General features: G+C 34.3%; 1 protein-coding gene across 1 annotated transcript in view; it reads right to left on the minus strand.

Moving 5' to 3' along the window:
- Window positions 1-21,066, minus strand: part of CEP128 (centrosomal protein 128) — a 92,578-nt gene that overhangs the window by 61,441 nt on the left and 10,071 nt on the right. Inside the window, exons 5-12 of the mRNA XM_042814980.1 lie at window positions 20,910-21,031; window positions 20,081-20,172; window positions 19,290-19,362; window positions 15,258-15,374; window positions 6,245-6,331; window positions 4,654-4,728; window positions 3,584-3,716; window positions 1,875-2,035 (exon numbers count right to left, since the gene is read on the minus strand). Coding sequence (XP_042670914.1) covers window positions 1,875-2,035; window positions 3,584-3,716; window positions 4,654-4,728; window positions 6,245-6,331; window positions 15,258-15,374; window positions 19,290-19,362; window positions 20,081-20,172; window positions 20,910-21,031 — 860 coding nt within the window. The remainder of the gene's footprint in view (window positions 1-1,874; window positions 2,036-3,583; window positions 3,717-4,653; window positions 4,729-6,244; window positions 6,332-15,257; window positions 15,375-19,289; window positions 19,363-20,080; window positions 20,173-20,909; window positions 21,032-21,066) is intronic.

Genomic DNA, 21,066 nt, shown 5'->3' on the forward strand with positions numbered 1-21,066 from the left:
AAAATGAGCAAACAAACAAACAAAACAAAACAAAAAAAAACCCAGTGTGCTTCAAATAATCTGTTGCCCAGCCAGAACACTAAGGCTGATGGGCTCTCCAGGGAGGTGGTGGAACTACCATCCCTGATTATATTTAAAATCTGTTTGGACATGGTGCTCAGGGACATGATGTAGTGGACGGTTGTTAGAGTTAGGATATTTTGGTTAGGCTATAGTTGGACTTGATGATCTTGAAGGTCTTTTCCAACCCCAATTCTATGATTTTATGGGCAGTAGGAAATGCATTCTGCTTGCCTTCTCCTTTACAGGAGCAGCCCAGGTTTTTTTTAAACCTGCTCACAATAGGCAATTTTCAAACAGCATCTTGGAACTTATTTTGACTTCAATTTTTCCCAATGCAATTTCAGGTATTACGTTTAATTTAAACCAACAAAGAAGCTGACAATAGAATGGTATGAATACAGAAAACGTAAAGAGTCTCTCCACACTTTAAAAGAGTAATTGCTCTTTAAGTGTCAGAAGGCTGCAAAAAAAGGCTCCTCAAAGCCCTCTACAGGATAAACAACTCCAACTCCCTCAGTCTGGCTTCACAGAAGAGGTGTTCTAGTCCCCTGACCATTCTTGGGACTCAGTCCAACAGGTCCATCTCTCTTTTGTGCTAGGGGCCCAAGAACTACATGGAGTAGTTCAGTCACTACTTCAGGTAATGTTTCATGAGAACATGCTAGAGGGAAAGAGTTTTTTCCTTCAGCTTGTTGTCCACACTTCATTTGATACAGCCCAGAATACAATCGGATTTCCAGGCTGCAAGTGCATGTTGCTGGCTTATGTTGCATTTTTCAATCCATGAATACCTCCAGAATCTTTTTGTAGGCTGCTCTCAATCCATAAATCACTCAGACTATATTCACATGTGACACTGCCCCAACCAAAGAGAAGGACCTTTCTGAAATGTCTGTCAAGGACACTCTGGACTGTCTACTGCACTATTCAGTTTGGTGCCTTGTGCACACTTCTGAAGGAAGGCGGCTTTTAATTCATGTCATCAGTGAAGATATTAAACAGTCTCAGAACTGACATAGACGCTTGAGGGACACCGCTCATCAGTGGTCTCCACTCAGACACTGAATCATAGGTCACAACTCTTTAGTTGTGGCCAACCAGACAATTCTTTATCCACCAAGTAGCGCATTTTTCAAGCCCATGTTCCTCTAACTTAGATGAAAGGATGTTTTATGGGACTGTCAAGTCATAGAATGGTTTGAGTTGAAAGGGACTTTTAAAGATCACCTAGTTCCAAACTTTCAGTCAAAGGCAAGATCATCTTTCACTACATCAGGTTGTCAGGCTACTGTTCCACCTGACCTCAAGTACTTCCAGGGTGGGACATCTACATCATCTATGGGCAATCAGTTCTTTCCATCCTCATAGATCTTGTGGATTTTTCAGTATTATTACTATTAGCATGCTTATTTATCATCACTATTACCCTGCATCTATTAGTGAAGAGAGGAGAAGTTACGATTTATTTTTGTTAATGTGCTTCTCATAGAACAAGGTATTTCAGTTTGACTGAAATTAAACTTACAGAAGTAACTCCATGAACTGCTATTCATGGTAACAGCAGATAAAAATCAGATCATCTTTTATTTGGACATGAGAAGAAGTCAAGTGATACAAATCATGAATTCATGTGCAACAGCGAATTCTTCGGTTTATTAAAAAAGACAGGAGAGAAAAACTTCTGCAAGCTCAGATCACCTTTCATACTTACTCATAGAATAAACTCAGTAGAGTTTGAGAGTCACTCACACTCTAATCTGGCTTATAACATACCTTAAGCATATGGGAAATTATTTACAAAGAAAACTTACCTCTATGTGTAACACAAGCTGTGCTTTCTCCTTGTCCTTATGCTCCATGTGTCTCTTCAGCTCTTCTATCTCTGACATTGCTGTGTTATGAGTCAGTTTTGCTTTAAGCTCCAAAATATGTTTCTCCAGTTCTTGCTTTTCTCTCTCGTATCTTTCAGCTACTATAATACAGTGGGAACAGAATAATATGCCCAGTAGAAACATGAACTCGTGGAAAATTATTTTTCTCATTTTACTTCTGGCAATTTTCTATATGTGACTATTACAAGGCTATTGATGAATCTGTGAAAAATGGCTATAATTAATGATAACCTTCCACTGAAGACCAGTATTTCAGGGCTTATTGTTATCTAATCATTTTAGGGGGTCCCCCCACTCCCTAATCCTTGGGGAGGAGAAAATAAAACAAAAAAACAAGTAAAAAAAAAAAAAAATTCCACAAGTTTCAAGACAAAGATTTTAAACAACCTGAGTGTGAGTTCCAAGATGGTATTTTTTTCTGTGAATTATGTCTCAATACTACAACTACAGGAAAAGTTCTTGACAAAAATAAGCTGTAAATATCCTAGGCCAAAATTTCAAAAGTCTTTAGAGGCAAAGAAAATTTCAGTTTGCATACACCTTCCAAGAAAAAGAAATAATTCAGTAAACAAAAATAATTGCTTGATTTTTCATTTCTTCTCCCTCTCTGTCTGTTTTATACATTCATTATATTTCCCTACATTTTCACAACACTTGTTATATTTATAAAACAAATGCAAAAAAAAAAAAAAAGTGATTTTCTTGAACATGAAGTTCTCTTTTAAGCCTGTACACTAAGACTGAAGTAACACAATAAAGAACACTACAATGACAATCCTGTGTTACTTCTGAACCTAAACCATGTACACAATTAATCATTTTGTAGTAACCTATATGAGAGTTAGGAATCTGACTACCTGATTTACATTTCCATGATCAAGATAATTCAATAGCTGAGACATGAAAACCTAAAAAGTCATTAACCAAATTAATTTAACATTACCAAAACACTGGACTTGGAGTGGCTGTTCTTCTATGATACTGAGTACCACATATCTTTGCTAATGAGGAGAAAGATAAAAGACATTCTCCAAGGCATTTTGATTACATTTGAAAAGTTTAAAGTCAGACAGTTATCTAACAAAACAGCAAAGGCTTCACTAAGGATATAATTTAATATACTATTACATGTTGAAATTGTTTAAAATATTTTTCTTCTAAATATCATTTCCCTAGAATTCTAAAAAGCTGCAATTTCAGTCATGACTGAATGATACTGGATTATAAGGATAATATTCCTAAATACTCTGGAATATGATGGTACTTCACAAGAGCTTCTACCAAAAGCCAGCTACAAAATGGACATCTGCTATAATTTTCAAGTTGACAGGTTTTAAACTGCAAATGTAATGAAATGGGAAATTTCAAAAAAGAAAAAAAATGAGGAGTATTTAGGAATAACATAAAAACACTATCCAAAACAATTCTCTCTAATAATCTTCATTTGTTTTAACCACAGACATCAAGGTATTATATTCTAAAATTGATATTTATTTGTTAGAGTATTTATTAACTTGAAAGTGAGGATTTTATCAGCTGTTTTAGTTGAAACAGCAAAGGAACCTCAATTAACTTCCAGGTTGATTAACTAATTTGCAGGCATCTAGCACCAAACTTGAGATCTGTACCTGTTCTAATTCTCCTTTCATCTTCTCGCACATCCTGGGAGCTCTGATGATGCATAACCACACTTGAAATTTGACGCTGCAAGTCTGCACGATCTTCCTCTGCTCTCAAAAGTTGGGAACGAAGATCTTCAATCTAAAGCAAGTATTGAAGTATCAGACATTTGACAGAAAACAGAATGAAAGTGTAAATAATATACTTATATTAAACTGTAACAAACATAAACAATAACTGTACACAATGTTTATAAATAAATCTCAATAGTTCTGCAGATAGTAAACAAAAAAAAGATAATTTAGTTCCTAGTTAAAGCCACAAAGTGTTTATTCAATCAAAATTAAAAGGATCATTTAAATCCATTATGGCGACCATGGCTGAGCATTAATTTCTCCAGACTAAACAAAATAATATCATTTTATATGTTTTAATTGTCTTTTACATTGAAAACATATGTATAAGGTTTTATGTTTTATGTAAATTCTACTCATTAAATATATAATATGCCAATTCTCAAGAAACATACTAGCCTTTTATATATTTTACTCTTTCTCTTATATACAGTTACAAATGTTTAGGTAAAAGGACTTTTTTCCTAATGCTATAATCATCCAGCTTCCCGCATCCTTAAGATTCTACCTTATCTGCATCAGTAGGCATCATACAGAACACACTTTGGATCATTTTCAAGATGGTTTGCCTTCTTTTTTAATTTTTTCCTCATATGGTAGTGCACCATACAGCAAATACTGCTATGCCACTGATGTACATGAAGTCATGCACTTTGCATAACAATAATCACTAATATAGAAGTTGTTCTAGAGCATACTATGAAGGGCAGTTACAAATAATGTGTTAATGTACTTGAAAAGCACCATGACTGCTATTACTGTTCTTATTAATACATGAACATACATTCAAAAAGGTGTATACCTGTATTCAAATCTTTCTTTCAGAATCTCCTTCCATCCTTTCCAAAAGAACATTATCAAATATGAGATAAGAAGATTAATCAAAAAGACTGAAATAGCCAAATATGAAAACTTCAGTATTTCCATCACACCAAAGCAGTTACCTGATGCAAAAGAGCTTCTCTATTGCTTTCTGATTGATTCAGCTTTTTCTGGGACTGCTCCAATTCTTGCTCAAGCTTACAGAAAATGATGAAGAAAGAAAAGGTGTGTGTGCATCACAGTACAAAAGTGCTATTTAACTAGTTAATCCTGGCACAAATTAATTGGTACAAACTATAATTTAAAATAAAGTATAATATATGCCATATTTTTATTCATCCAAATCCTTAACACAAATTTTCATTTGTATTACATCCCAGATATATTTAAATCATTAAAAGAATGTTTAACTTATAGCCTATGTTTTTTTTGCATACTTATCTACATAACATGAAGATGGTATATAAACTCCAAAACAAACAAACAAAAAGAAATAAATTAAACAAAGAAGCATAAAAGCTACTTTTCACAGGGCTATAACTTAAACAAAAGAAAAAAACTACTATTAAAAGAAATTTTAAAAACATGCCAGGATTTGTGGCATACTTTCAAACTCAGAAAATAAGATGACTTAACATTTGAATCTTTGCCATATAATTTATTCATAAAAACGTCAAAGATGACAATTTGTACAACTGGTAATTGGTAAATTCAGTGCTTCTCTGTACTGTGTTCAAAGTTCAAAGTTGTATTTCAGTTTTTTTTTCAAATAAGATGACTGAGAAACTGAAAAGCCTGGACTTTCATACAATTAGAATTTTCCCTAAAATACTGTGTCAAGGGAATGTAAGAATGTGTAATCAGGGTAGTCAGGAAACTGATTACCATTCCAAAACCAGAAAACAAAAACTATGAAATATTTTGAGAACTCTTGTCAAAAATAACTCAAAGATTGAAAAGATGCATGTGGAAATAAAAATAGTTTTTCAAAGCGGGAATTGTTATCACAGACATAATATCCCTTTTGTGAACGCTAAGGAGGCTGGCAAATGTGCAAAGTAAACAGGACGAGTATTAATGAAATTAAAAGAATAACAGAATATAAAATGCTACATCGATTGTCTTGTGCAAAGGTTTAGCATGGAAATTATTGACAAAAAGTTTAAAGTTTATATAAGAGGGGGAAAAAGCTAGCAATAAAATAACACTGCCCTTGCAACCTGCAAAAAAAGGAAATAAGCAATTTTGTTTTCTACAGATGGTAAAAAAGAAACAAAAAAATAGTTCAGAAAGAAAAGTATTAATAATCACTAGTTTGCAAAATAATGAAACAAGCATTAATTGCTGAGATGAAGAAAAGTCACATTGTAGAGCTGCTGAAAATATTTGAGAGTTAACTACATCTATTTGACTATTCAGAGACAAATCAAAAAAGAAATCAAGGATAATCTACAAGCTTGTCCGTCTGGCAAGATGGAGCACTTGTAAAAGAAACAGACTGTAACTAAAGAGTTTAGTAAGAAAGACATAAGTTTAGTGTAGTTGCATTCCGTGTGTCTGATATAAAAAAGCAAACAAGAAAAACTCCACTGTATTATCTTAAAGAGTAAAGAAAGGTTTATACTGCTGGTTTCTCTGAAGGACAAAGAATATACTACAACATATGACATTATACAGTAACTTAAACCAAAGAAGAATAAAAGCAAGGCTTACTTGTTTCTTTTCACTTTCATATTTCACAACTTTATTTTTCACAAGTTCTTCTGTTTCTATTGCTTTAGCATCCTGCTTCTTTAAAGCCTTAAAAATTGAAAAACATATTGTGAACTTCATTTAAAAAGTTAGAAGTCTTCCTTTTAAGTACATTAAAATGAAGCAATCTGCCTTACATTTAAGAACTAAATGAGTACTTTTTGACTAAACGAGTGTCTAAAATTTCCAGGTGAAGTCAATGTCTATTGTCATGAAAAATAACAAAAAAATGCTCATACATACATAGGCATACTGGGCCACATACAATATTACAACTAGCATTAACATCCTTCTGATCTATAGATCCACAGATGCCCAAGACTGACCCCAAACACTATGAAGTGAAAGACTAAGAAGTTGAAGAGATCCCTTATAGATAAACTGTGAAAATATCAGATGAGGAGAATGTATTCTCTAGTACAGAATATGCGATTACACTACATATGACGCATTGAAGTGAGGAAAACCCTTCTATAAAGTTGTTTGAATTCTGACAGATGTTTAGAATTGTAGTGTTAGAGCAGGATTAACTAAATCATTCCTGATCTAAAGCTCGTTATGCTTTACTTCAAAAATAAATAGACAAACCATACAGATTTTTCCTGTCCCACTTCGAACTGAGTGTCTAAAACCACCAACATAAATTTTATAAAGCATCTTATGAAAATAAAACTGCTTTGACTACTAATTTTGAAATATTGTCCTTCTATAAACCAACACTATTTACAAAATGTAGCTAATTACTGGTAAAGAAATACAGCAGACATCACAAGACATATGTAACACAAAAAAAATCTTAAGTATTGCATGCCATAACAAACTCATCCACTGCATTTGCTATGAATTCGACTAATCGCATCAAAAACTCATTTCTCTGCTATAATACATGACCAAGCAGTTTCCAGGATAGCCACAAAATCAATTCATTGGAGATCTTAGCACACAGCTTTTATTTTGATCCAACATTACAAAATATAAATACATCTATAGCCTGCCCAGAACAAAAAGCTTTTTTTCTAGTCTGTTCTTTCTAAATATTTATTTTACATCGTAAAGGAATATTTCCTTAAACAAATATCCCTAAAAGTGATTCCTGCTATTAGTGCAATTGCATGCAATTTTGAACACTTTCTACTTGCTGTATACTGGGGAAAGTTTGCAATTCATTAAAAATTTAACTGTAGAAGCTTTATTTTAATAAGTAGCTTTGTAGAGAAATAAATGGATGTCTATATTTCTCTTAACCTTATATCCTCATATCATAAAATGCATAGATTTCAGTATATTTTGGCTTTCTCTCCTGCTTGAACAGTTTATACTAAAAAAAATAGATTGTGGAAGCTACTTACAATGTCACTGAAAATATTATGCTACATAAAGAATTAAGGTTTCATTTTACTGATTCATAATCAGATAAATCACAATCTTGCAGTATTTAAGGTATTTTTCTAACTATTCAGTACATGTTGAAATTCGTCCTTATGAGTTACCAATATAACTCAAAGTTGCATTCAAATCTGACAGTTTCCCAGCTTGGTCAAAAGGACTCTGGGAAGAACTCCCCTAAAGCTATAGCACAGGGAAAAAATAACAGCTAATGTTATTACTGTACGTAAGGTAGTTGCTGTTTTACTTTTAAGTGATACGTACTAGCTGCAATTCTGTTTCATTTTTCTAGCAAAATTAGAAGCACTGCTATATACAGACAACTGTTCGCCAACCTTAATTTTTGCAGTAATTAATTGTAAATGTAATTAATTGTAAAAAAATACATTTCTTCATGTGCTGATTTTGCTAGGAAAGTCAGCATATAAAGATAATAAAATTCAGTTTAAGGAAAACTAAATTGTAGCTCAGTAAAAGCTGAACTGAATTAGAAATCCTAGGAAAGCTTTCAATGATGCCCCTGTAAAAGGCAATAGTACATTTCTGCATCACTAGTACATCCAAATTCACAGAAAAACCACAGAAATCAATATGTCATTTCAACTTACCAGAATCACTGTATGATATTTAGACTATTAAACAGCAATAACATCAAACAAAAAGGCAGTCTTTCATATCACTGATACTACAAATATAATGTTTGCTTTTATTTTCTGTATATTGTTTTTTTTAAAAAACTACCCATAATCATTTTATTATTAAGAAAAAACACTTCAAATATATCAAAGTTAAAATACTATAAAAAAATAAGCTGGTACAATAAAATAAAACGTACCTCACGTGCACTGCTTCAACTGTGAAACATAGTAGGTACCAGACAGAACATGAGTTAAGCAATTAGAATGTCATTAAGAATGGGAAATATTTGGTCATCTACAACAAATAACTCTTACTAATGACTCAGAAACTATGTAGGTAAAAGATAGCACTGTGCTATCTATTGCCCTCCTTCCTAATTATCTCTTACTGGCTTATGCCAATCTTGTTCTCCTCCACTGAAGATTTCTCTGCAAAAGGTTTAACTTCAGAAATGAAGACTTACATAAAAATGTAAAAGACACCATATAAAGAGCCAACAACTTTTTTTTTTAAATTTCATTTCACAGAATCATTAAGGTTGGAAAAGACCTCTAAGACCATCTATTCCAACCACCAATCCTCCCCCACTATGCCATGTGCCTCAGTACTACGTTTCTTGAACATTTCTTGACCATCGCCAGGGACAGCGACTCTACCACCTCCCAGGACAGCCTGTTCCAATACTTGACAACTCTCTCAGAGAATAAGTTATTCATAACATCCAAACTGAACCTCCTCTAGTACAACTTACTTCTTGTCTTACCACTAATTACCTGAGAGAAAAGGCCTACCCCCATCTCTCCACAATTTACTTTCAGGTAGCTGTAGAGAACAGTAAGGTCTCCTCAGAACCTCCTTTCCTCCTTCTTTGTTGTCACCAAAGAGGGAAATGTGGGAACGAAAGGGTCAAAAAAATAACAAGTAGGAAGTGGATGCTGAGTACAGCAGTTCCAATATCCTTCCTGATAGTTTCCTAAAAACAGGCAAGCGTGGTCCAGGGAACTTAGCAAAGCAGCACTGAAGCCCCAAGGAGTGGAAGTAAGTCTGCAGTCATTAGAATTCCCCCAACAACATCTTTTTTTTTCACAGGGATTAACGTGTAGGCTGGCCAGTAGATAGCTAGCAAGGAGGTTGTGTAAACTTGTTAGGCCCTGGAGGGAGCCACAAGGAAGCAGAGAATTTGTGTGTAAAGACATCTTTATAACACGGTTTCAGGATGGACCATTTAGATGTTCTGCAGTCTGCTCAGTCAGAAACAGGCTATCATCTCTGACAGGCTAGATGACCTTTTGAATTAACCCAAGGGAGCAATTCTTACAGGTCTTTATTATTTTTTTAAATAGACTTTACTGTCATGAGATAGTACAAGAATATCAACATACGTTATATAGCTCCACTCACTGTACTTCATCCGTAGTGCACTAAAATCCACACTATTAATGAGAAAATCATTTACTTGCTACTGTAAGTATAATAGAAAGTATAGGGGAAAAGTATAAGAACTGTGGTTACAGAGGTCTCAGCAATCTTTTCCAAGAAGAAAATCTTCAAGATATGACGTTTAAAGTTTCTTTTAAAAAAAAAAAAAACTTTTCTTCCAAATAAAAAAAGATTTGAAAGTAGCGCACAGACCACAAACTGAAATTGGCTCTTCCAAAGTGAAACTGAACAGTGAAATAAAGTCATATTAGACAAAATATGCAAGCAGACCAGCTTCATGCTTTATTAAATATATATATATATATATTTAATCTGAATGAATTTTTTTCCCTAACCTGCCACATTAGGAGCTAGAACTCCAAGTATTTTACTATTTCTTTAAACATCTTGCCTAGCTATTTCAGAGACATTTGTATGAGACCTGCTCATGTTCCAAGACAGAGAAGCGAGTCAGACTCAAACTGCAATCAAAGCAGAAATTACTAGCCACAAGTGGCACACCACACAGCAAAAGGGCAAATATCAGTCATACGTTAAAACATCCAGATGTGTCAGGGTACAGATAAAGATTATGTTTGTTTAAAAGGGTCATAGAGAAGGACACATAAAAATATAACTTTCAACATTTTTGACCATCGCTCTACCCATCCTCTATTTAAAGTCCACCAGCTCTTCTGCACTTCACAGTATGTGCAGTAAGATGTACCCATAGTCATTACTTTAATATAATCAGTGCATTCAAAACATTCTATTAAGATAATTCTGTACACCTAAAGTGAACAATGCATGCTCCTTAGGTCCTGAAGGAATTGGCTGATGCAGTTGCCAAGCCACCCTCCATCACATTCAAAAGTTCTTGGTCATCAGGAAAAGTCCCTGGTAAATGGAAAAAGGGAAACATCATTTTCATTCTTAAGAAAGAGAGACACAATAGAAGGGAGAGAGACAGTACAAGGAAGGGATGCCATCCAGAAGGATCTGGACAGACTTGAAAAGTGAGTCCATGAGAACCCAATGAAGTTCAACAAGGCCAATTGCAAGCTGTTGCACTTGGGTGGAGGCAGTCACAGATTTTTTTTTTTAATTTTATTTTTTTGAGAACAGCCCTGTAGAGAAAAACTTGGTGGCCCTGATGGGCAAAAAGCTGGACAACAAGCCAGCAGCATGCACTTGTAGCCCAGAAGACCAGCTGTATCCTGGGCAGTATCAAAAGGTTGGTGACCAGGTATAGAGGGAGGGGATTATCCCCACACTGGCCCATACTCATAAAGCCCCATTCAGAGTACTACTACAGCCACCAACACAAGAACGATGTGGAGCTGTTGGAGCAGATCAAAAAGAGGTCCACGAAAATGATCAGAGGGCTGGAAAATCTCTCCTGCAGAACAGGATGTGGGAGCTGGGCTTGTTCAGCTGGGAGAACAGAAAGTTCTAGGGAGACTTCATTGCTTACTTCCACTACTTGATGAGAGCTTATAAGCAGGAGGGAGACTGACTTTTTACACAGGCAAAGGGAAATGTTTTTAAACTAAAAGTTTAGTTAGGAGATTTAGGTTAGATGTTAGTAGAAAATTCTCTTCTCAGAGAGCGAAATAGGTTGTGGAGAAGATGTGGGTGCCCCATCCCTGAAGGAAGTCAAGGCCAGGTTGAGTGGTCAGCCTGATCTAGTGGGTAGCAACCCTGCCCAAGGTAGGCGGGGTGGACCCAGATGATCATTAAGGTCTCTTCCAATCTTAGCCATTCTATGAATTTCATCAAAATGATTCTCATTTCATCAAAATTCATAAAGACAGGCATAAGAATTAGCAAAGTCATCCAGGATAGCCATTACATATAAAAGGTGTTTTAAGGCTATTTTTAAGAATATTTGATCTTGCTTTAGAAAAAATAGAGGTATATATGCAAATGAGTGTTACTAAGTGGATGGTGCTTTCACATTCAGAACAAAGCAATAAAGAATCTCAAAATAATTTTAATTTAGACAAAAATGCATTTTGGTAAAGTATCCTATATACACATGCCAGCAGCACTGACAAGATGAATACATTTCATATCGTTTCTAATTTGAAACAAGTTTATATCACAGATAGAAGTGAAGATGGGTGACTCACACTAATTTCAGGTTTTCTTTATAAGCACTGCTTAAGTAGACCTCGAATACACACCAACTCAAGAAATATTACCAAGCACAGAGTCAAAAAAAAAAAAAATGCAAACTTAAAGATGTAAAATTTTATATTTGAAGTTTTCTTTATAGCCAACATATAACCAGATATATTCTTCATTAATAATCAGTTCATGGTGCTAACAATGAAATACAAATAAAGTTTGATGATCATGAAAAACACAGACAAAGAGAAGTCAAGTGGAGAAAAAGAAATAGCAAAGTGTCATCACGTTCAGTTAAGCTCTGAAAATATGTAACTAAATAATCTAGATTTAGGAAGATGTCCATCTTAAGATGGTAAAATACTGACAAGTAGTGGCCAGTTACGGGCATCGCACTTTCCCTTACAGATCACTATAACATTTAAACCTCATCAGAATTTTTAATTCAAAGTACTGCTGATCAAATCCAAAATTAAATTTGATTTGGTTTAGTTTGAGATGCACAGCGAGCAAAATAATGAAAAAACTGTCTCACCAAATTGCCACAAATACTTTAAATAGTATTTATTTGTAAATTATCCATACCATATTGAATGATTGGATTTTAGATCTCAGTCCAAACCTTATCCCCTTCCAGTAGTGTTACTTGTAAAGCATGTTGGAGAAATAAAAAAAGATAAAAAGAGACTTCAGAGCATTAAATCTATGCAGTGGTCACCACAAGACCAGAGTTTTGCAAAGACTGCCTACTTCAAATACAGGATGTAAAAGAATTCATAAGAAACCGTGTAAACTGAAAAATTTCTCTAAGAACTTTGCTCAAGGACTTAAGTGAATGACAAACATAATTCTTCTATACTGTAGAAAAATAAATACCTTAGCAAAATACAACTACATCAGTGCAAGTAATGAACAAATGAACAAAAAGACTAGTACTCAGCTTACAGATTCATTGTTGAAACGACAATCATGTAAGACTGTTCACAAATTTTAAATGCTTCACAGTCATAGGCTTCATTATTCATTTTATTTGGTTTATCGAATAAAAATCTATTTATCTCTATCACCCCATACAAAAGAAACACAAAGTGAAAAAATACCAGTTCAAGAACTCAAATTCTTAGATTGTTTTGGTGCTGGCATTTTTTCCTCTCCTTGTTTTCAATTCAAGACAACATCATTTCTAGACTTTTTACCTCCGTAGAAATTTTTACATTCCTATTCCCTGTGTAATGTATATTCTATAAGGTAGAAAATATTTTTCCTCAGAAAGTTTTCTCATACAACACCTTCTCAGTTTATATTACACTGAGGATTGTATTAGAGTATTACAACACGTACAGAGTTCATATTATTTTGTTCTTAAAAAGAGAACAGTCCCAAAATTAAGGCCCAACCTGGTCCAATTTGCCAGTGTGTCAACTGAAGAGCTCAACCTAAGAAAATGTTCCTAAGAAATATAAACACTATCCAGAATTCACATAATTTTCTTCTTGGAGGTTGAACATAACAGCCTTGATATAAGCAGCAGGAAGAGTTCTACTACTACTGGAAGTGTAATGGAAGCCTTTGTTTCAAATCTAAACTGCCTCCATTTTCTTCTGCAATCCATTAAAGAGTCTTTCATTAAAAAAAAAAAAAAAAAAAAATTCTCTTAACATCCTATTTTTTCCACTAAAGGTCAAAAAAACTTAAAAAAAAAAAAAAAAAAAAAAAATCCTCCATTCATTGCAGTATCAGTAATCTAATTTTCACTAGGACCCCAAACAGTATGTCCAGTCAAAGAAATCCAGAAGCCATGATGGAAAAAAAAAAAAAAAAAAAAAAAAAACCACCACCCAGAAGGAAGATACAGATACAGAGATACAAGCCCCTTCCTGAGAAAGTGAAGACATTCACCAAGAATGAGACTCAGAAAAGTTGCAATTATGAAATACTGGGTGTGGAATGAGTCTGTTCCAGTCAGGACTGGCTCTGAATCTTGGGTTGGGCTAACCTTTAATAATGAAAGTTTACCAAGCAAACTAATAGGGGTTGAACTTTCCTTTTAGCTTCACAAATGTTAGGGTCTGAATACTGAATTTTTGTATCATAAAATCTTGTTTAAACAGGAAGAGCTCCTTGGGAAAAACAATTTAAAAAAATGTGTATAACAAAATAGAATTTGCAGGAAAGATTAAAATATTTTCACATGCAGCTGGAAAGCTTAAAGGAATGGAAACTTAGGGCAACCACTTTGCATTTAATATTCATTTTGCATAGAACACAAGAGATGAGCTATTTGAAAGAAATATATCTAGCTTAAAGGTTTATGATTCACACTGCCAATCGTGAAACTCTTTGAAATATATTTGAATTCATTCACTTGAAAACAGATTTTCCTTGCAAGGAAATAATCACAGTATCAATATATCTTTATAGATAAAAGTCATTACATTATTAAGAGCACAAAGGAAGATTTTTCCAATTAACAGATAACACTATCAGGTAACAGCAACTCCTCTCATAACGCATGCTGCTACCAGATTGAAGGCCCAATCAAAAAAGAAAAGTCAAGTAATAGACATAGGCATATTGAAGATTAAAATCCCTATGAAATATTGCATCTCCTGAAAACTGTAATAAAGCACACTTGTTCATATAGAAGTTCATTTCACCCACTAAGATATCAATAGGGAAAAAAAAAAATGATGCACTAATTTTGAAACAGTAGTAGAAATACTAAGAACATATTTATTAGCATTTTTAATTCATATTTTAAAAAGTATGTTATCTTCTTAAATATGACCTCTTTGAAGAGTCTCTAGTCTCATATGAAATGTAAAGCACAGGTCTACCTTAAGGCTCCTCAATATCATGGCACAGCATAAAACTGCTTTCCAAAAAAGCACACATACCATCATTAAAAATAAAAACATCAGAATTATGGATTTCTTTTCAACTACACCTTTATATTAGAGATGACATTGTAAATAATATCTTAAGGATTGGAACAACCTGATCTTAAAGGTCTCTTCCAACCTAAGACAGTCAATGATTCTATAAACATTAAATAATTACAGTACGTTGAGATTCACACATTTTCCAAATAGCACTATAAGCAGAAACAGAGGCATACTTGTCTTACATTTCTTAAAGTAAGCACAAAAGGACATTATATTACAAATTAAAATTACAGAAAAGTATTAACATTTTTATTTGTCTATTAAACAATGTTTTATACTTCATCAGATATTTGCTCTGACCTAAACTGTTTGAAAAGCACTGAAAAGCGAATGCAGCGTATTTGATTGCCAGTTTGACAGACACAGGGTCATAAAGACAGCAAGATCTCAATTTGATCCTGAGTATCAGGAGTTTTCATTTGATCTTGACTATGGAGAAGTTTTCATTTGTATACCTCTTGTAATTGAACAGACATCTGTCCCAGTTGGTCCTGGCGCCTTTCTATAAGCTGTCTTTCAGCACGCATTTCTTGTTCTATCTCCTGAAGTCTTCTCTCTACACGTGTTGATACCTTCAAAAGGAAAAAAAAACTTGCAGGAAATTAGGGTGCATTTCAACCACATACTGAGATAACAATAGAGAAAATAGTAAAGAAAGTATGGGGCAGAAAGAAAGGAAAATGAAATAACTTATTTTATCAAGCAAGATTTTGAACAGTATAGCAAATAACCAGAGTTACAGCACTGAGTACTCAAGATTGCTGTCTTGCTAGAAATACCCTCCTCGTTCATTTACATTACTTTTTTGCAAAGTGGTAGTTCTAATAAAGCATTAAATAAGTCAGTACCAAAGCTTGGTAGCCACAATACATAAATTTTAGCTTCTCAGCTGCCACAGGCCTAATCTCTAGAGAGTCAATTCCTTCAATCCCCTTTATGTAAAGCAAACCAAAAAAATTGCTTCATTTTCAGAAACCCATGAGTGACAAGCGGTAAACAAGAAACAAGTACAGAAGAATAATTGTGTGATAGCACAAAATATTTACATAACTTTAAGAATTTTTTCCCAATATTTTATCAATTCATATACAGAGGAATATAAATAAAAGTCTGTCATTTGTTAAAGCAATCTGTAATTCAACATCAAGCGGCAATCCTTATTTTTGCTTTTCAAGCTGCTAGCAGACAGCACCCTCTTGTGGGCAGCAAATTAAATTTATATCATTTAAGCTGAAGATTAGTTAGGAAAATAATTATGTTTCCTCCCTACTTCAAAACTAACGGTTTTTAAGAGTCACTAGAAAGCAGTTCAATTACCAAATGATATTCAAATAAAAAAAGATTTAAAACACCATTCAACTACAAGTTTCATATATATGGAGTGAACAAATTCTCACTAAGCATGCTTCTGCTAGCATATGCATGTATATGGCTAGAAAATTTTAAGAACACCGTTATGTAGCAAAAGTAACAATTAATGACATGCTTATGCTCTGATCTTCATGAGTAATATAAAAAAATAATACAGTCCTTATATCTTTACAAAAGGAATGTGTCAGTTACAGCTTAAACCGTTACAACTTAAAAAACTGTTCTAGGAATATTCAAATGAGGAAATATTGAAAATTGAGAAAATAGAGTGATTATTTTTCCAGAAATTGATTGATAAATAGGTAAGGGCAAAGAAGAAACTTCAGCAGCAACTTTACAATCACTTCAGACAGTTAAGTATCTCAGCTGATCTGCATGAGGTTGTTTCAAAATATTTTATTTTTTACTTTCTGCCTTAAGCAAACTGGGAGCTTCTCACTTCAAGTATGCTCCTGCATTTCCTATATTTTGCTTGCTTGTGTTTTTGTTTTTTTTTTTTTTTAAGATAATTTGCATACACTACTTTTGGATATTTGTCCAACTCATTTCCTCCATATACTGGAGCTTTTTTCTGCACATGATGTTATTCCATAAATATAAAATTTGCACTATCACAAGCTATTCCAACTAGATAGGTTGCTCTAAAAGTAATGCCTCTTATTTACTGCCATGGAAATGACAAGAAATAGAAACGCCACAATAACACTATTTGATAGAGCAAATTCTCAGTTACAAATCGTCATTTTTCACTATAGTCCAATCATCAACCCACGCTGTCTAGAAGTCTTTTACTTCATTCATTGCCTATTTGAGCACTTCACATATTAAAAGCCATGCATGGGACTTGATTTATAACAAATGTCCTCTCTTCTGGCACAGTTTTTGTTTATTCACCACACAAAGTACGTATTAGTACCAAAAATGCAGTTCCTCCACAATGACAGTTACCCAATCTACACTGGTGTACACATAAGAATTGTGTTTCCTGATTTTGTAGCCTTTTTGATCTTCCTCAGTTTATCACAGAACGCATGACATGCAATAATAGGAATAAAAACAGAAGAAAGATTACAGCCATAAGCAAGCAAGCAGTAAGCAGCACACGAAGAAGAGACTAAAACTCAATTATCTTTTTTTTATCCCAGATGACCCTAATTCAAGACAACATTCCTACCATAACAGTATGTATCTTGTCTTCTAGATCACAAGCCTTAAAGTAGACAAGTGATTCACTGAAGAACAGTACAAGGAACATGGAGCTTCTACATAATAACATGAAATGCTAAACTAAATTATCATATTTGCCCTATATAAGAACATGATTTAAAGATACCTTTTCAGCACTAGAGACTAACTGAACAATACTCATGATGCTAAGTGCTCCGCCTCTGTGTTAAGTGCTCCGCTTCTGTGTTAGGCTTTCATTTAGCAGCAAACATCTCTAAAAGTGGATTTGACTACTAAGAAGTCCCCCCTACCATTGCCTATCAAGCACAAAGTAAAGAACGTCCCATTTAAAACCAGGGTGACAATGCCTGTCCTAGAAAATGATGTCTCTGCAGCCAACTGCAGCATTATTGTTTTCATTAGAAGTGCATCATTAAACGTTTCAGCTTCCAAAGCTTTATTTGGGAGAGAAACTATCATCCTTGAAAAGAATTACTCTTCTTTTTCTATTCCCCTTATAAGTAAAAAAAACTAAGGAGAGCGTCCTTGTTATACTGTACATCTCTCACTTTTTGCTTCATTCAAATAAAATCTGTGACACCCGATTTCTAGTTTTGAAAACTTGCTATAGTAGGTCACAAACAAAATACAATTTATTTCTTTCAAAAATGAAAAGACAGTGGCTGCCAGAATTCCAGAAGATTGAAGAGGAAGGTTAGTTCCTCTCATTCAAAGGCACAGAACAGCTGTACCCTGGTCAGCTGCAGCAGCCATTGTCTTGTGAATAGTCCTGCTTAAAACTTTAGAGCTTGTTAATTTCCTGTGACATTAGAGAGGGGAAAAATAGTATACTGAGAAGCAGACCACAGCAAAAACAGTCTTGCGAGCATCTAAGAATTCCCTACCAGATAAACAGAGCTCACATTCTAACAAGGACACCCTGCTAAATTCCTCTAAGAAGGCTGAAGAGGCAAGTCTTCCTCTGCTGATTAATTCCATCATATTAAGTGGTATTGATAGATTATAGTCTCTTGAATCTCTGCCCTATTTCATCTGCACAAGTACAATCATTAAGCCTGTTGATGCCAAGAAGTTGCTCTTGACTACAATACTGGTATCAATGACAAATGCATAACTAAAGACCTTGCCAGATCATTTACTACTAACTCATGCAATTTTAGAGCAAGACCAGCCATCTAGAGTAAGTACACTCAACACAACGCTTGCTCCGAAAAGTCAGTATTGCTTCTGATATCGAATTAGCATGCACAAAAAAACATAGACTCAAGTCTGAGTCTGGAACTACCTTTTCCTAACTAGTGGTGTTCTCATCTTCTCTCGTGCCTGCAGCAATACTCTGATTTGACTTCCAACTCAAAAGATTAGAATTAGTCTCCTTCCAGCAGATACAAGAGGCAAGAGAATCACAGCTGCACTGTCTCCTTTGCTACATTTGCCACAATGCCAAGATCATACTCTCAAGAGACTCATTCATTTCAGAAGACTGCACAGATCATAAGGATTGAAAAGGATAGGGAGAGGGGAAGGAAGAGGAAAAGGAAACCTCAGATTTCATGGTTGTAATAGAAGCTTCTTTAACATGGAAAAATCTAATTTCTATCTCTCAAAAGGTATCTATTGCACTTATAGAAATGTTCAAAAGAATGTTCAAACAGCAGCTTATGCCAAAACCAAATTTTTAAACAAATTCACTGCACACCCACCTGTAAAACATTCACTTGGACTTTACACAAATAGCCAAGATAAAAGCACTTGTTCCGCTGATTTTATTAAGGAAAGATAATATTACAACAATCTTGTCTGGCCTGGAAAGGATCCTGTTCAGATATACATACTAATACACGTTGCTGAGTACCAGAGCAAACAGTAGCCCATATCTTGCTTAGAATATTAAATATACATGATCTTTTCTTGGTAGGCACACTCACCGTTTCTTGTTTTTGGGACTCCGAGAGCTTTTCAGACAACGCCGCTAGAGCCTCTCTCATTTCTGCATCAGCCCTTCACAGAAAAATACAGGTAAGCCTTAATACTCTGCAGTGCAAAAGCTAAAGATCAACTGGGTTAATTTTAAGCAGCAATACTCTTGTGGATTTTTAGGCTACTTGAATTCATTCTACAGCTTCTAAATTCCTAGCATAATTGGAGACCAGCCTCAAGTGGAAAATTTGTAATAGAAAGAATTTCCATTTCTCTAGTGAAGATAACAGAGCACCTAATAATGATTCTATCTAGTTTGAAATACCAGACATCAGGTCAACAAGTACAAATTATGAACACGTCAACACAATCCTTTTGAACAGGACTAGTTCTTACTGAGAAGAGTACTAATTCCTGTTATTGTTATTAGAAAAAGCATCATATGTTGAGACAGCATGTACTGAAATAACCAAATCATTATCGCCTGAATGAGAACTTGTCCTCATGAAACTCCAGTATCAAGAACATAAAAGGAATGTTTTATTAACAGAAACTCCCAAACCCTTTTCTGTCTGTCTACATATAAAAAAAGGGAAAGAAGCTACATATTTTATGCAAATCAGAACTTGTACTTGCTATTTACACTTAGAAATACTGCACAAGAGGATATGTAACAAGCCATTCATAGTACTAGTTGTACAGATGTACTAGTACAGCGTACAGATGAGTAATTTATTATTTAGAAGCATATAAACTATTTTCTCCATTGTTCTTCACATGCAAGTTATATGGTCTATACCTATCTCTTCTTGAAAGCTCCCGACTGATGTCATCTCCAAGACGAACTTGTTCGCTACTAATATCGCGAAGAGACTGGTGGAAAGAATGCAGCTGTAAATTAAAGTACATAAAGTAAGCCAAGGCTTAAGAAGGCTTTAATCTATAATATTTCAAAAGTACACCTATACAAACTTTTAAAAAGAAAATATTAAATAGAAAGCAGCAGATAAAAATAATGTCTGAAACAACTTTATATGAACTGCAGATCAGCCTAGATGAAGCCATTGTGCTTCTGTTTCTATAACCTTTCACAACACTTTCTCATTTACATTTGATTTTCAGTCCATTATTTGCTAAACAAAGCTCCCAACCATGTTTTTTTCTATGCTTTCATTTTAATTACCCGACATTGCATCATCTTTTAAACTTAATGCAAGGCAAATGGAAAGATCTGAATGGTTAAAGTCAGGACAAAATTTCCTGTTCATACATGCTAGTACAAATGAGAAAAAGTTCTGCCCAGCTATATGTACTGCTAAAGAAAGACAGCATATAAAACTGCAAGTGACCAAGCAAAATACTGTGATGTTTTCAGAAACTAGAATCTACAGAAATTTTCGTTACTTTTGACATCACACTATTCACTTTCTTTTAAATCTATGAATCTTATTACATTGACTGTTACAAGATTACCGTCTAATTAAAAATTGCACAGAACACTGACAGAATATTTCATTGCTGAAACTTAGCCTCCTTAGCTTCACCATCAAAATAACTTTATTTGATGTAAAATCGAAAACCTTGATAGCTGCATACAGTCTGCTCGGGAAAAGAACTCTCATTAGTACCTGATTCAAATTATCAGTCTTGTTGACAAATCGAACACTTGCAGATCTAGACCTTCGATGTCTATTGCCCTGTGAGTCTCCATAATCCCTGAGAGGAGAAGTAGGCACGAAGTGGTGGATCCCTTTAAGTGATAAAAGATGAGAAAAAAAAAGAAAA

Source organism: Centrocercus urophasianus, unplaced genomic scaffold (genome assembly GCF_019232065.1).
Source record: "Centrocercus urophasianus isolate 14NV4802_14NV808 unplaced genomic scaffold, USGS_Curo_1.0 seq_14, whole genome shotgun sequence".
NCBI lineage: Eukaryota > Metazoa > Chordata > Aves > Galliformes > Phasianidae > Centrocercus > Centrocercus urophasianus.